General features: G+C 53.7%; 4 protein-coding genes and 1 pseudogene across 4 annotated transcripts; 3 read left to right on the plus strand and 2 right to left on the minus strand.

The window, feature by feature from the left end:
- Positions 1 to 137: 137 nt before the first annotated feature.
- On the minus strand, positions 138 to 3,206 carry LOC128819600 (feather keratin 1-like). The gene is made up of 3 exons (XM_053999847.1): positions 3,182 to 3,206; positions 815 to 852; positions 138 to 464 (listed from the first exon to the last, which is right to left on the minus strand). Exons 1-3 carry the CDS (start codon positions 3,204 to 3,206, stop codon positions 138 to 140), a joined length of 390 nt encoding a protein of 129 aa, XP_053855822.1.
- Positions 2,753 to 3,510, plus strand: LOC128819594 (feather keratin 1-like). Its single transcript, XM_053999840.1, has 2 exons — positions 2,753 to 2,830; positions 3,184 to 3,510. The coding sequence occupies exons 1-2, from the start codon at positions 2,753 to 2,755 to the stop codon at positions 3,508 to 3,510; spliced, it is 405 nt and encodes a 134-aa protein (XP_053855815.1).
- A 3,750-nt stretch (positions 3,511 to 7,260) lies between these two features.
- On the plus strand, positions 7,261 to 10,773 carry LOC128819598 (feather keratin 1-like). Its single transcript, XM_053999845.1, has 3 exons — positions 7,261 to 7,285; positions 9,973 to 10,010; positions 10,378 to 10,773. The coding sequence occupies exons 1-3, from the start codon at positions 7,261 to 7,263 to the stop codon at positions 10,702 to 10,704; spliced, it is 390 nt and encodes a 129-aa protein (XP_053855820.1). The 3' UTR covers positions 10,705 to 10,773.
- A 2,399-nt stretch (positions 10,774 to 13,172) lies between these two features.
- On the minus strand, positions 13,173 to 14,099 carry LOC128819685 (feather keratin 1-like; annotated as a pseudogene).
- A 1,559-nt stretch (positions 14,100 to 15,658) lies between these two features.
- LOC128819686 (feather keratin 1-like) lies at positions 15,659 to 16,483 on the plus strand (the record flags this gene model as incomplete). The annotated part of the gene is made up of 2 exons (XM_053999912.1): positions 15,659 to 15,781; positions 16,143 to 16,483. Coding segments are annotated over 2 exons (450 nt in total), but the record flags the coding sequence as incomplete, so codon positions are not given.
- Between the last annotated feature and the right edge of the window lie 139 nt (positions 16,484 to 16,622).

The raw sequence follows: 16,622 nt of genomic DNA on the forward strand, positions 1-16,622 counted from the left end.
CAGGCTGGCCCCGTCCCTCTGCAAGGGCTGCTGGGGTTGCTCAGCCCCTCAGGAAGCAAGAAGCCGATGCTGCGTGCCCAGGGCGGTTCCATCCTGGGAGTCCCTGGGTTCCTTGCCCAGGGCCAGCGGCAGCAGCTTCAGCAGGGGAAGCACCTCGTGCCACAGAGGCCACTGCCCAAGCCAGAGAGGCCAAAGCCCCCGGAGCTGATGGGCACTCCCTGAGAGCTGAGGATGCTGCCAACAGCAGCCGAGGTGGAGGATCCCACCACGGTGTTCTGGGGGAAGGAGCTGAGGATGGGGCCGGGCAGGGTCACCACCACGGGCGAGGGCTGGATGAACACGGTGGAGTCCTGGCACTGCCTGACACAGGGCTCATTGCAGCTGTTGGCCAGCGGGGTGGGGCCGCAGGGCTGGCAGGGCCGGCACGGGCTGTAGCAGGACATGTCTTGGGGCTGCAGGTGCACCTGTGAGACAGGGCAGGGGAAAGCAGAACACCAGCAGTGGGTGAGGATCAGCCTGTCACCCCACCATGAGGGACCAAAGGCATCAACTGGAGACAAGCCCAGGGGCTTTACAGAGAGACCCACAGGCTTCTCCTTTCCTCAGAGGAGCCCTACCAAGAGCTACCCGAGGAAGATCCCTGTGTGGTCCATAGCTTTGGAAACAGCTCAGACAAGCCTCAGCCTTTGCCCTTGTTACACCTTCTGCCTCCTTCCCTCATCCATGGCAAGAATCCATAAAGGATAAAAAAGCATGTACAGACCGAGAAATCCCATGTGAGGAGGAGAGGGATGTGAAAAAGCTTCAGACTCACCTTGTGCTCAAGGAGATGGAGGTGAGAGGAGTGGATGAGAGAGTGAGGAGAAGGTCCTGCTTTTATACTGTTCCCGCACCGCCCCAGGCCCACAGTCACTGCACAAGGACAGTAATTTTCCTACAGACTCATCTCAAAGGAAAACATTCTACCCAATGGCACAGATTGTGGTTGGGTTTTCATCTCTTTTGCCATTTCATTTCCCCATTTCTGACATTCCCACTAAGTCATGGAGGCTTCTACCATGTGGTGGGATGAGAAGTCCCACAAGGATTTCTTTGTGCAGGAACACAATAGTATGGGCAGGAATCAAGGCTCAAGTTGACCCATGTGGAGTTCTGTACTTCCTTACTGCCTGAGGGTTGTGTTGACTCTTGGGACAGTGCCTTCTCTTCCCCCTCTCTGCAACCCAGGATGCATTTTGGCTGCACCCTTTGCACCCTGACCTGAAGGACACACAAAGTCGTGCCACACACTGTCAGTTCTGCACACACCCTGAGCTGTGGCAGTGCTGCCAAGCGAGTCAGGCTGAGGGCAATGGCCTTTGGGCTGCCTGGAGCTGTGGTGTGTGGGCACAGCCCAGCGCTTGAAGATGCTTTTCCGGGGTTATGGCTGGAGCTGCCCTTGCTGGAAGGGAATTCAGCCCTGCCTGGGACAAAGCCTGCAGACATCACACACTCCTGGCTTGACCTCACACCAAAATTAGAGCGTGACTCGCCATGGGTCAGGAGAGTTTGGCTTTGGAGATTTGCCTACTGAAGGCATTCCCTTGCCCTCCTGGGACGCGGCCCAGCTGCCTCCACGTCTGCAGGGCAGGGAAGTGCAGCACTCCTTGGTGCAGTTTGAAATCTGGTTTTGCATCCAGGGCCTTTCTGAGCACACCTCCTCCCTGAGCGCTGCCTGTTGGATTTTGTTGTGATTTTCTCTATCACCTCTCCAGATATCAAGACAAGCCTGACTGGCCTGTTATTCCCTGACTCCTCTTTGATGCCTCTCTTGAAGACAAGGCACTCAGTGGCTTTCTTCCAGTTCTCAGATGCATTCATTGGTCACTGTGACTTTCAAAAGGAATTGAGAAAGGCTTTGTACTGACCCCAGTGAACACATAACATCGATTCACACACACTCATTTCAGACCAGTGTGTTTGAATGTTCCCCCATTGGATTCTGTTCTGCTTGGGGAAATCTTTTCTGTTCCAGTTGTTCCAAGGAGTACCAGAACTTTAGTTCCTGATAGCAGTTCCTGATGATAAAGACCAAGGACATGAACCTTTGAGGATGTTCACCTTTCCTGTACCCCCTGCCCTCAGGGAAGCTGCCCTGTTGAATTCTGGGGCTGCCTTTATTGATGCCCTGTCTGGAGAAGACCTTTTTATTGCCCCTCCATGTGCTTTGCCTGATTCAGCTCCAGGTGGGCTTTGGCTTTCCTAACGCCTGGCAAACGTCCCCTCCAGAGCAAAGGGCATCAAGAGGAAGAGAGCTGAAACATTGGCACAGCCTGGCTGCCTGGACACGCTGCAGCTCATGACCCTTGCAGAGAGCATAGAGACAGGAAAAAAGAAAAAAGGAAGAGAAATGACCATTAAAAGTGGATTATTTGGGTGCCCTCTGACATGTGCAGTGTGAGGCTGGGACTCTTCCTGCAGGGGATACTGCAAAGAGTTGCTTTGACTGCCCTAAACCAACATTCCCTGCCTTCATCCTGCACTTGGGTCATGTGCCCTCACTGACATGGCTCTGCCTGGGATATCCTTTGCTACTCATCACAGAACATGAAAGAATCCTGCATGCAGGGCAGGAATGTTGGAAATGAGGAAATGGAAAGGCAGCGTAGATGGAAACAAAACGTGAATCGCTGCCACTATGTGGGATAATTTCCTTTGAAGATGAGTCTGTTGAAAAATTGCCACCCTTGTGCAGGACTGTGGGCCTGGGGCAATGCAAGAGCTGTATAAAAGCAGGCTCTTCTCCCCACTCTCACATTCACTCCACTCCCCTCCATCTCCTTGGAACAAGGTGAGTTTGAAGCTCATTCTCCATTTCCTCCTTCTTCTCTGGGATTTCTCTGCACACACCTGTGACTTTGTCCCATGTGAGATCGTGCAGATGCTTTTTGTGAGAGGAGGAAAGGAGTGGGAGGTGTGTGACTGCTGGGTCTTGGCAGAAGCATTGCCACAGTTTTGGGCTGGTTGGGGACGTCCCTGTGCTTGAGCTCTTGGTGGGGTTTGTATGAGGGGAAGAGCCCATGTGCCTCCAGAAAGAGCCTTCACCTCTCGTTCCCAGCTCATGCCTTGGCTCCCTCATGCTGAGGTCACAGTTGGATCCTTACCTACAACTTGTGATTCACTTCCCTCTGCTCTCTGTGCCAGGTGCACCTGCAGCCCCAAGACATGTCCTGCTACAGCCCGTGCCGGCCCTGCCAGCCCTGCGGCCCCACCCCGCTGGCCAACAGCTGCAATGAGCCCTGTGTCAGGCAGTGCCAGGACTCCACCGTGTTCATCCAGCCCTCGCCCGTGGTGGTGACCCTGCCCGGCCCCATCCTCAGCTCCTTCCCCCAGAACACCGTGGTGGGATCCTCCACCTCGGCTGCTGTTGGCAGCATCCTCAGCTCTCAGGGAGTGCCCATCAGCTCCGGGGGCTTTGGCCTCTCTGGCTTGGGCAGTGGCCTCTGTGGCACGAGGTGCTTCCCCTGCTGAAGCTGCTGCCGCTGGCCCTGGGCAAGGAACCCAGGGACTCCCAGGATGGAACCGCCCTGGGCACGCAGCATCGGCTTCTTGCTTCCTGAGGGGCTGAGCAACCCCAGCAGCCCTTGCAGAGGGACGGGGCCAGCCTGGGCTCTTGGGAAGCACAGCCCATCCCTGCCTCTGTCCCCTGCCTCTCTCTCCTTTCCCTCCTGTGCCCTTGTTCCCTTGTGCTCCCCGGGGCTGTGATCCCCGCCCAGCCATCCTGGGGAGCACCTGCTGGCCCTGCTCCCTCTCTGGATCTGGCAGATGGACACCAGCTGGGATCTCTGCCATGGCCGTGTGATGGAGATTCTGAGCTGACCCTGCTGCTCTCTGCACTGAGGCCTCCACTCAGAGTGACCTTGTTCGCATCTTTTGACTCATTAAATTTCTGTTGCATCCCAGCCCATGCCTCTGTGTCATCCTTTCCCTCTTGTTGGTCTCCCAAGGTTCCCGGGGAGGCAGATGTTGCTCAGGGATGGTTCTGTGAGACAGATTTAGGAGAAGGTGTTTGAGTGCCTTTTGAGATGGGAGACTTGAATGTGCTTTATTATGGCATTGCTGCTTTCTATCCTTCTCCATGTGTCTGTGTTATGACCCACTGCAGAAGGTCAGGGGTAACCCAGGTTCTTGTTAATACATCCCTTGAGATTGATTAGAGAGAACCAACACTGAATGATCGGTGTTTGTAAGTACACCCAGAGGGATTGTTGAAGAGCAATGTGATTGGACAGGAAAACACATCTGTAGCCATTTTGGCTCTTATTCTCTCAAGCAATACAGCAATATGAAAGCATTGCAAGATGAAAATGCAACCACATCACCCAGGGACATGGACAAGGCAAAAGGAAGGAGGAGAGGTAAGGGGCAAGATTGGGAAGATCTCTCCTGCCAAAGGCCCAGGGATGAGTCCTGGCTGCTGCGCAGTCTTGGTCAAAGTGGTCACAGACTGGACCTGTCAGGTGGTGGGGGAAGTCTCAAAGAAGAGGTGGGAGAAAATCCCAGGGAAAATCCACAGAACATTAAATCTATTTGGTTTATATTCACTCAGTTTCAGCTGGGGACGCCCACGTTCCTCCATTGCAGGGGGGAGCTTCACACTTGATCATGTAATGTTGTGGATCAGGGGACCCTTCAGGAGCCCTTGACACCTTCTAAGACAACACAGCTGCCCATCACAGCCAGCACAGTTGCTTTGGTTTTGGCCCAGTGTGGCCCATCAGCAGAGATGAACTGTCAGGCCACACGTGAATGTCCTGGTGCTTCCCCTGGGGAACAGAGGGAGCCCCACAGCCCAGCAGTCTGGGCAAGGGAGGGCAGCTTCAAGTGACAAGAGGCACCAGCACCCACCTCCTTTCTCATTCAAAGCCCATCATTCCCCCTCTGTCAGACTAGATCTGAGGTTGGCCATTACACAGCCAGAGCTCACCTGCCCCAGTTCACCAAAGCTCCCTGGTCTTCAAAAACAGGGAAATGTTTTGACTCCTTATCCATTAAGACTTCAGGGTCTCACAGTCTGCAGATGGACAGAATGAACCAAACCTCTTCACTGGCTCTGTCTACTCCAAGGATGATTTTATTTCTCAAACCATTTTATCTCTCAAACCATTCTTGTCTCCATGCTCAGCAATCCCTGTGCCTGAGTCAAGTGCTCTCATCTCCTCACCATCCCAGCCACCCTGCACTAAACTCACTCTGCTTTGTCCTGGTGGTTCTTGCATTACAGCCTGTGCCCAATACAGGGCGGGGGGGGGGGGGGGGGGGGTTGGAATAAACCTTTTTGAGACCCAGAGATGGGGCAGCTGAGAGGTGTTTTAAAACCTTTTATTCTATGTTCAATCTCATAAGAAGGGTGAGACAATACAGATCTTATCATTCACGCTATTATAATTAGAAGCCAACTATTTCTTAATTACAACACATTATAGGTGTTTCTTTCTCAATCAGCTTTTCTCACATCATGCTGTAAATGCTTTAAAGCCGATCATCTAAAATTACCCCTTGTGGGTCTTAATACAATGTATCTTTCATAGTTCTATTTCTCTAAAGTATTTAGTTCTATTTGCAAGGCCATCCTTTGAAACTTGCTTCTAGTTCCATTTCTCTCTCAACAATGTCTGTCAGCAGATCCATGCTATGCGAGCCTTCTGTCAGGCTTTGAGAATTCCCTACAAATTCATTTCCCACATGGGGGATGGCAGCAGGCGAGGGCTGAGCAGAGCAGCATCCACATCTCCTGGTTCCACTCCTGCTCGCACAGCCCAGGGTGCTGCTGACAGCCCTCGGTGTCTGGGAGCATCAGTGGCATGGACAGTGGGATTGGGTGCGCCCTCATGGCACTTTGTGATGTGCTTGATTTGCCATAGGGCTATCTTGGCAAGGTGATGATCTAGGAGGTCTTTTCCAACTTTAAGGATTTGTGACCCTCAGCAATGACATGAAGCTGAGGGGAGCAAGAGCTACTCTAGATGGGAGGGTTTAAATCCAGAGGGATCCTGACAGACTTGAGGAATGGTCTCACGTGGAACTCGGGAACTTCACTAAAGCCAAGTGCAAGGACCTGACACCACTTTGGGGCAATCTCAGAAACCAATAGGGATAGGGACTGTGGGGTGCATGGAAGGAGAGCTGCCCTGCAGAGAATGGTCACATGGATGCATCACCCCTGCTCTGGAGGGCAGCTGGAGCAGTTGAGGTTTTCAGTCAGGAGAAGAGCAGGGTCTGGGGGACCTTATTGCAGCCTTTCAGTTCATCAAGGGGTGGTGTAAGGAAATGGGAGAGAGACATTATATCAAGTGATTGGACAAGGGGCAGGAGATTTAAACTGAAATATGCAGGAGTTGAGATACCATCCATGGCAGGAGGGTCAGACTAAATTATCTTCAATAATCTTTTCCAACAAAACCCATTCTGTGCTCCCATGATAACAGAGCTCTGTGAGAAGGCAACACAATGCACTCTGTCCCTCCCTGTCAGAAACCTTTTAGATCCAAGGGATCTGATGGAGTCTGATGGGAATCCAGTACCTCTGTCTGGTCAGAAACACATTCTCCCCTGAGTCCTGGTATCACAGAGTTGAGCTGAGAAAGGAACAGGAAAAGAAGTGCAGAGTGCATGTTTGTCCCTGGACAATGTAAGGAAATTCTATCCTGACCAAAGAGGGAGAGAAACTCAGCACCCAGAGGGTGACTCGGTGCACACTGAGCACTCCCAATGCCAGCCTGTGCTGGCAGCCAGTGCAAAACCAGCCCCAACAACACCCTCCCAGAAACAGCCCTGGGGCAACATCTCTGCCTTGGGACAGTGTCTGCAGAGCAAAGGATGACACAAAGGCACAGGCTGGGATGCAGCAGAATTTAATGAGTCAAAAGGGGGAAAAGAGGGGGATCCAGGAGGAGGCCACAGTGCAGGGAGCAGCTTCAGCAGGGGAAGCACCTCGTGCCACAGAGGCCACTGCCCAAGCCAGAGAGGCCAAAGCCCCCGGAGTTGATGGGCACTCCCTGAGAGCTGAGGATGCTGCCAACAGCAGCCGAGGTGGAGGATCCCACCACGGTGTTCTGGGGGAAGGAGCTGAGGATGGGGCCAGGCAGGGTCACCACCACGGGCGAGGGTTCGATGACGACGGTGGAGTCCTGGCACTGCCTGACACAGGGCTCATTGCAGCTGTTGGCCAGCGGGGTGGGGCCGCAGGGCTGGCAGGGCCGGCACGGGCTGTAGCAGGACATGTCTGGGGGCTGCAGGTGCACCTGTGAGACAGGGCAGGGGAAAGCAGAACACCAGCAGTGGGTGAGGATCAGCCTGTCACCCCAAAATGAGAATGACCCTGTTTCTCTCAGCTCCCCAAATCGTGACAAAGTCCATAGTGCTCTGCACTTCGCCTATAGGTCAGGAGGCAGCCAAGCCCCAGTGTCTGTCCATGCCACCCCTTCTCCCCCCTTCCCTCACCCATGGCAAGGAGCCCTAGTGCCCAGCTGAAGACAAGTAATGTGCTTAGAAATGTATTTGGTAGAGGACAAGGAGGAGGAGAAGGGCTCCAAACTCACCTATTCCCAAGGAGCTGGAGATGGGAAGAGTGGATGAGAGAGTGAGGAGAATGATCCGCTTTTATACTGCTCCTACACCGCCCAAGGCTTACGGTAGCTGCACGGGGCAACAATTTTCCTACAGACTCATCTCCAAAGCCAAATATTCTCCCTAATGCCACAGGGTGTGTTTTGGTTTCCATCAATGCTGTAATTTAATTTCCATGTTTCTGACATCCACACTAGGTCATGAAGATCCCTTTCATGTTAAGGGATGAGAAGCCAAATGATTTTTGTTGCAGGAACACATGAGTAATGGCTGGACTCAATGATCTTGGACGTCTTTACCAATCCTTCTGATTCTGTGATTCATTAATTCTCTGATCATGGGCAGGAATCAAGCCTCAAACAGAGCACTGTGCCATTTGGCTGCTCCTCAGTATCTGGGGGAGGTGTTGGGTGTCTGGACCGTTCTCTGTTCCTCCCTCTCTCCTCACCCACGATGCCCTTTGGCTGCACAATGTGGAGCCTGACCTGGATGACACACAAGCACAGGCCAAGCATCCCTTTTCCCAGGGCCAGGATGGAGCCGCCCTTGCTGGAGGGGGACTCAGCCCTGCTTTGGACAGGCCTGCAGACATCACACCCTCCTGGCTTGGCCTCACACCAAAAGGCTCACACACGGCCAACCCAAAATGAGAGCGTGACTTGCCACTGGTAGGGAGAGTCTCTCCCTGGAAATTTGCCTACTGAAGGCATTCCCTTGCCCTCCTGGGACGCGGTCCAGCTGCCTCCATGTCTGCAGGGCAGGGAAGTGCATCAGTCCTTGGAGTATTTTGAGAGCTGGTTTCATACCCAGGGCCTTTCTGAGTGCATCCCCCTCCCTGAGCATCCCCTCCCTGAGCATCCCCAAGTGCATGGCACTGCAGTTTCCCAAAAGCTCTCACTTCCTGGGGAAATGGAGGAGGTTTCTTTTACTGTGCAATGGTTCTGGGTTGTTCTCTAGGCTGAGGAGGCATTTGGAGCATTGGAAAGGGGTGGGCCTTAGCCCCAATGCCCCACAGAAGTCACCGAGCTTTGGACCCCAGGATGTGTCCAAAGCAGTGGGGCAGTGTTTTCTGAAACCCCTTCTTTCAGCTCCTGAGCCTCCAGGTGAGCTCCCTTCCACAGCCAGGCATCTTTCACCAGGAAGAGGAGTCCTTGTGTCCATTCTGTCCCTCTATCAGCATCTCCTCCTGTTTTCCTGTGTTTTGCCTTGACTTTTCATAGTTTTTGGAACCACGAGGTGCCCCTAAGATGCTGCCAGCTTTTTTTATCTCTTTTGCTCTTCACAGGTGCCTGTGAAGGCACATCTCACCTGCCAGATACCTGAGTGGGTGGAAGTGTTGGCATGTTTGAAGTCCAGGGTCTGTACATTGCTACTTGAATCCTCCCTGACCATCTCTTTCTCCCAGTCCTCAGCTGCATTCCCTGACTGCTGGCACCTCCCAAAGGGAGCTCAGAGGTGCTTTCTTTGACACCAACACTCATGTGCCCATCACCAAGTCACACTTAAATTGTTCCAGTCTGTTTAAATGTTCCCACAGCTGATCCTCCTCCTCTGCCGTGGGGAGGTTTTCCCTACCCCTGTTTCTGAGGAGTATCAGGAGGTTGATCCTGTGACATGAAAAGTTGCCACTAAAAGACCAAGGCCCAGGAGCCTTGAAGAACCTTCCCCTTTCCTGTAACCCCTGCCCCCAGTGAAGCTGCCCCAGTCAGCCTTGGCTCAAGCCTCCCTCCCCTTTGCTGTTGCCCTGTGTGGAAGATCTTCTTCTTTCCCGCCACAAGCTTTCCTGATTCAGCTCCAGCTGGGCTTTGGCTTTCCAACCCCAACTCTGGAATGCTCAGCCTGCCAAACGATCTGCACCAAGAGGAAGGGAGAGGAAAGCATTTCCCTGGAGAAGCAGTGTCCAGTGGGCGCTGGAGTGAGGTGAGAGGAGGAGAGAGCAGCAGGCAGGACGAGGAGAGGAGCCTTTGGGTGCTCTGCTGCTCTTTGGGGCAGGGCAGAGCTGGGGCTGTCCCTGCAGAGGCAGCTGCCAGCAATGGCAAGGCACTGCCCCGAGCCACCATGCCCTGCCTGCACGGGACCCTCCGGCATGGGGACACATCCTGTGCCTGCACGGACACGCTCTGATCCCGGGTGTCCTCGGGCCTCGTGTGGCACACGTGAAAGGAGCTGCAACACAGAGCAAGCATGTCAGAAATGAGGAAATGAAATGGCAGCGTTGATGGAAATCAAACCACAACGTGTGGCGTTAGGGCGGATATTTTGCTTTGGAGGTGAATGTGTTGGAAAATTACTGTCCTTGTGCAGTGCCCGTGGGCCTGGGGCAGTGCAGGAGCAGTATAAAAGGGGGGCGTTCTCTTCGCTCTCTCATTCACTCCTCTCACCTCCATCTCCTTGGGATCAAGGTGAGTATGAAGCCCTTTGTTTTATTCTTCCTCCTTTGGGCTTTCTGATCACATTCTCTGCTTTAATCCCATGTGGGTTCTTGAGAACAGCTTGTTATGGGAGAGGGAAAGGGCTGAAACTGTGCATGGAGAGAGGCTGGATTTTTTCTGACATGTCTCGTGACTTCTCGCCTAGGTGTGGAAGTCACTGGGCTTGATAACTCTTCAGGAGATTCTCCAGGGCTTGAGCAAACAGTGAGGCTGTTTGGCCTCTCTAAGCAGCCTCCTGCTGTCCTTCTCCTCTTTGCTATTCTCCATCACGCTGTGCCAACAGCCTGCTCTGACATAGGTCTTTCTCGACTCTGCCTTCCCCTGCCCTGTCTCACAGGTGCACCTGCAGCCCCCAGACATGTCCTGCTACAGCCCGTGCCGGCCCTGCCAGCCCTGCGGCCCCACCCCGCTGGCCAACAGCTGCAATGAGCCCTGTGTCAGGCAGTGCCAGGACTCCACCGTCATCATCGAACCCTCGCCCGTGGTGGTGACCCTGCCCGGCCCCATCCTCAGCTCCTTCCCCCAGAACACCGTGGTGGGATCCTCCACCTCGGCTGCTGTTGGCAGCATCCTCAGCTCTCAGGGAGTGCCCATCAGCTCCGGGGGCTTTGGCCTCTCTGGCTTGGGCAGTGGCCTCTGTGGCACGAGGTGCCTCCCCTGCTGAAGCTGCTGCCGCTGGCCCTGGGCAAGGAACCCAGGGACTCCCAGGATGGAACCGCCCTGGGCACGCAGCATCGGCTTCTTGCTTCCTGAGGGGCTGAGCAACCCCAGCAGCCCTTGCAGAGGGACGGGGCCAGCCTGGGCTCTTGGGAAGCACAGCCCATCCCTGCCTCTGTCCCCTGCCTCTCTCTCCTTTCCCTCCTGTGCCCTTGTTCCCTTGTGCTCCCCGGGGCTGTGATCCCCACCCAGCCATCCTGGGGAGCACCTGCTGCCTTCACCTCTGAGTGGGCACCTGCTTGGAATACAACAGACTGTTGTTTGTCCCTGGTGCTCTCTGCATTGGCATCTCAGCTTGAATTGACCTAATTTTCCTGTTTTGAATCATTAAAGTTCTTTTGCCTTGCAGTCCGTGTTTTCCTCTCATTTATTCCCCTGCAGATCCTCTCCCAACATGCCCAAAGAGAGAGGTGTTGCTCAGGGCTGGTTGTGGGAGGGGATTTTGGGGAATGGTTGTTCACACGGTGTTAACACAGGCTCAGGTTTAAATATTCTTAGTGATGCAATAGGTAAGTCTGTTTTCTAATTTTCTCTACTGAACTGGGGTTGGAGAGTGGGGTTGGAGAGCATGGCCTGATGCTCTTCAATGTTCATAATGATGAGAAAGATCATTTTTGGTCTCTCCTAAGGCATTCTTTTCCCCACACTCAGCCATGGGCCTTCCCTACACTTCCTGTGCCTTCAGCCTCTTCTCTCCAGCCAGGTGCTCCGACCTCCTCACCATCCTGGCCACCCTGCACCAAACTCACTCCGCTTGGTCCAGGTGGTTCTTGCATTACAGCTGGTCCCCAACACAGGGGATGGCAGCAGGCGAGTGCTGAGCAGAGCGGCGTCGTTGCCCCCCCCCATTTCCTGGTTCCAGCCCTGCTTGCACAGCCCAGGATGCTGCTGACAGCCCTGGGTGCCCGGGCACCATTCTGTGATTCCATGGGAACACACATCAGTGAGAAGGCAGCCCACTGCACTGTGTCCCCCCTTTTGGGAATCCTGTGGTTAGGATGGGACCTCCTGGAGTCTGATGGGGAAGCTGGGCCTTTGTCTTGTCAGTAACACATTCACTGCTGAGTACTTGTGTCAAACCTTCAGCTTAAAGAGGAAAGAGGACAGAGGTGTGTCACCAGATGACACAAGCAAAAACGACGCACCACAGCCTTGGTCACGATGAAGAGACTAACTTATTTTTTCTGACTCCAATCTTTTATAGTTCTCAAAAGATGCCAGTGGATTGGAGGGTGAACGTGCCACCTCTCCAACGACACTGGACAAACTACCTGTACATCAAATTTCTCCGCCTCTATGAAAGAATGCAAAACAATAGGTTGTTTACAGAAAGTTGTGTGAGAAAGTTCTCTACAAGGATGTAAACTCAGAAGGCTTTAGAAAACTCTTGATAACCAGGGCGACAGAGGTGCATGGTTGTCCCTGGACTATGTAGGGTAATTCTATTCTATTCTATTCTATTCTATTCTATTCTATTCTATTCTATTCTATTCTATTCTGAAGAACTTTGGTGTGCCTGTGGGACGATAGGCCTGCCACGAACCAGAACTGTGCTCTGGCAGCCCAGAAAGCCAACTGTGTCCTGGGCTGCATCCAAACCACTTGGGCAGTAGGACAAGGGAGGGGATTCTGCCAGGCTCAGGTGAGACTCCTCCTGCAGAGCTGCCTCCAACTCAGGGGTTCCAGCACTGGAAGGATGTGGAGCTGTTGGAGCGACTCCAGAGAAAGGCAAAATTATCAGAGGGATGGAGCAGCTCTGCTATGAGGAAAGGCTGGGAGAATTGGGATTGCTCAGACTGGAGAGGAAAAGCTTTGGAGTGATGTAATTGTGACCTTGCAGTACCTGAGGGGAATCTACAGTCAAGATGGAAAGAGACTATTTACAAGAATATGTAGTGACAGGACAAGAGGAATGGCTTCACACTGACAGAGAGTAAATTTAGACTGAATATCAAGAAGTAATCCTTTATTACAAGGGTGGTGAGGCCCTGACATAGAGTGCCCAGAGAAGCTGTGGCTGTCCCTGGACCCTGGAGATGTTCAAGGCCAGGTTGAGGTGGGGCTTGGAGCAATCTGGGATAGTGGAAGGTGGCCCTGCCCATGACAGGGGATGGAATTGGATGAGCTTTAAGGTCCTTTCCAATCCAACCCACTCTGGGATTTTATCATTCTTTTCAGATCCATTGAGACAGGGAAACTCAGCACCCAGAGGGTGACTTGGTGCACACTGAGCACTCCCAATGCCAGCCTGTGCTGGCAGCCAGTGCAAAACCAGCCCCAACAACACCCTCCCAGAAACAGCCCTGGGGCAACATCTCTGCCTTGGGACAGTGTCTGCAGAGCAAAGGATGACACAAAGGCACAGGCTGGGATGCAGCAGAATTTAATGAGTCAAAAGGGGGAAAAGAGGGGGATCCAGGAGGAGGCCACAGTGCAGGGAGCAGCTTCAGCAGGGGAAGCACCTCGTGCCACAGAGGCCACTGCCCAAGCCAGAGAGGCCAAAGCCCCCGGAGCTGATGGGCACTCCCTGAGAGCTGAGGATGCTGCCAACAGCAGCCGAGGTGGAGGATCCCACCACGGTGTTCTGGGGGAAGGAGCTGAGGATGGGGCCGGGCAGGGTCACCACCACGGGAGAGGGCTGGATGAACACGGTGGAGTCCTGGCACTGCCTGACACAGGGCTCATTGCAGCTGTTGGCCAGCGGGGTGGGGCCGCAGGGCTGGCAGGGCCGGCACGGGCTGTAGCAGGACATGTCTGGGGGCTGCAGGTGCACCTGGCACAGAGAGCAGAGGGAAAATGAAGGCATGAGGGATGTTTCAAGTGGAATGTGTCACCCCCCCAGATGAGGGAATCCCTTTTCCTCATCCATAAAGAACTCCACCAGGACCCCACAGGCATCTCCTTTCCCTCAGAAGAACACAGCAGGAATTGCAGGCCCAGGGAGGACCCCACGTAGGCCATGGCTCCAGAGACATCTCTGTGAAGCCTGAACCTTTTCCTCTCCCCACTGGCTGCATCCTTTCCTCTCCCAGAGTAAGCATTCTTGGGGCCCCAGAACATGACAGAGAGAGGTATGTGCAGAGACAACCCATAAGGGGTGGAAAAGGAGGAAAAGGAAGAGGACAAGAGGAAAGTCTTCAAAACTCACCTTGTTCCCAGCAAGATGGAGCTGAAGGAGTGGATGAGAGAGTGAGGAGAAGGTCCTGCTTTTATACTGCTTCTGCCCTGCCACTGGCCCACAGTCACTGCACAAGGGCAGTAATTTTCTACAGACTCGCCTCCCAAGCAAAGTATCCTCCCTAACGCCACAGGTTGTGCTTTTGTTTCCATCAACACTGCCATTTTCACTTCCTCATTTCTGACGTGACCAATAGGCCTCCAAGGATTATTTCAAGCATTGAGATGAAAGATCCAAGGGTTTTCTGGGCAGTGACACATCAGTACGTGCAGAAGATGAGTTGCATGTGCTGGAGGGGTCTGTGCAGACAGTTGACACCTATCTGGGGAAATATGCTCTGGTTGTTGTCTACTCTCTTTGCAGGCAGCTGAGCATACCCTCCCTCCAAGCCTGTCTTCTCCTCATGTGGCAGTTTGTTTGGCAAAGTTGTCCCCTCTCATGTCTGCATTGTGGAGTTACCAACTATCAGCAGTTGTGCTATCAGTGTGCTATCAGCAGTTGTGAGGGAAGATAACTTTGCTCTCCTGAACGCCAGGATTCCTTGAGATACCTCCTGGAGTTGGGTCCCTTCTCAGTCTTGTAGGGGTGTGTGGAGGTTCAGTAAATACCTTGTTCTTCCCATTTTCCTGAGATCACCATACACTTTGGCCCCACTCTTTGGCCCCATAGTAGCCGAGGATACTTTTCCAAAACAAGCTGATTGTCCTGAGAGCCCCCTGAGCTGTGGGAGTGATGCTAACAAGTTCACGCTGAGGGCAATGTCTGTTTGAGCTGCCTGGAGCTCTGTACAAGGAACAGCCCAGTGACTGAAGATGGTTTTCCTGAGGCGTGGATGGAGCTGCCCTTGCTGGAGGGGAATTCAGCAGTGTGTGGGTCATGGGCCTGCACAGAGCACGTCACAAGACTGACACATGGCCAACCCAAAATTAGACGGAGACTCCCCACAGGTAGAGAGAGCCTCTTCTTGGAGATTTGCCTACTGAAGGCATTCCCTTGCCCTCCTGGGACGCGACCCAGCTGCCTCCATGTCTGCAGGGCAGGGAAGTGCAGCCCTGCTTGATGTGGTTTGAGAACTGGGTTTGCACCCAGGGCCCTTCTGAACTTGTCCCCTCCCTGAGTGTCCCCGGGCATGTGGTACCACAGGATCCTTCCAGCTCTCATTCACTCAGGAGTTGGGCACGTTTCAGTTTCTCCAGTGGTGCTGATTTGTGCTCCAGGCTGAGGCAGCCTTTGGGTCAGGGGAAAGGAAGCATGAGGAAGCACTAACGCCAGGAGAAGTCACGTCACGTGAAGCCCAGGGAGGTGTCCCAGATGGTAGGGAGATGTTTTCTACAAACCTTTAACTCTGTAAAGCATTCAGGACAGCCCCCCACCACAGCCTGAGACAAGCCTGAGGCCAGGTAGATGAGGCCTGTGCCTCCCTTCTACCCTCTGCGTGTTTGGGCTGACATTTCTCAGGCAATCCTTGACTTGGAGCTCACCCACTGCAATTACAGACACCAATTCACTGTTCCAAGCCAACATCTGCCTGCCCAGGACCCCTCCTCTACTTCTGCACTCACTGGCACAACTCTTCATGGGGTATCTTCTAGTTGTGGCACATGAAAAGATCATGCAAGGCAGAGCAGGAATGTCAGAAATGAGGAAGTGAAATGGCAGCGTTGACAGAAACAAAAGCACAGCCTGTGGCATTAGGGAGGATATTTTGCTTTGGTGATGACTGTTGGAAAATTACTGCCCTAGTGGAGTGACTGTGGGCCTGGGGTGGTGCAGGAGAAGTATAAAAGCCAGCCCTTCTCCTCGCTCTCACATCCAGTCCTCTTGTCTCCATCTCATTGAGAACAAGGTACGTTTGAATGCTTTTTTCCTCTCACTCCTTCTCTCCCTCCTGTTTTCTAGACATACCTGCCCCTTTGTTCTGTGCCAGGTCATAGGGCTGCTAATGATGTGAGAGGGACAGGAACAGAAAGGGTGCACAGGGAGAGTTTGGGACTTGGCTGAAATGAATGATGGGATAGGTGGGATTACCCTGAGTTTGGTTGCTCTAAGCAGGGAACTTCTTGGCTAAATGGAAGGAGAAGCCTGTGGGCGTCAGTACAACACCTCCAGCTCTTGTTCGCATCTTGGCTTGATAGGGCAGCTGCATGGTGTGATGATGGATTGCTCTTCAAACACCCCTCGTGACTTTTTTTTGCTCTCTCTGCCAGGTGCACCTGCAGCCCCAAGACATGTCCTGCTACAGCCCGTGCCGGCCCTGCCAGCCCTGCGGCCCCACCCCGCTGGCCAACAGCTGCAATGAGCCCTGTGTCAGGCAGTGCCAGGACTCCACCGTGTTCATCCAGCCCTCGCCCGTGGTGGTGACCCTGCCCGGCCCCATCCTCAGCTCCTTCCCCCAGAACACCGTGGTGGGATCCTCCACCTCGGCTGCTGTTGGCAGCATCCTCAGCTCTCAGGGAGTGCCCATCAGCTCCGGGGGCTTTGGCCTCTCTGGCTTGGGCAGTGGCCTCTGTGGCACGAGGTGCTTCCCCTGCTGAAGCTGCTCCCTGCACTGTGGCCTCCTCCTGGATCCCCCTCTTTTCTCCCTTTTGACTCATTAAATTCTGCTGCATCCCAGCCTGTGCCTTTGTGTCATCCTTTGCTCTGCAGACACTGTCCCAAGGCAGAGATGTTGCCCCAGGGCTGTTTCT

This window comes from Vidua macroura, chromosome 27 (assembly GCF_024509145.1).
Source record: "Vidua macroura isolate BioBank_ID:100142 chromosome 27, ASM2450914v1, whole genome shotgun sequence".
Taxonomy (NCBI): Eukaryota; Metazoa; Chordata; class Aves; order Passeriformes; family Viduidae; genus Vidua; species Vidua macroura.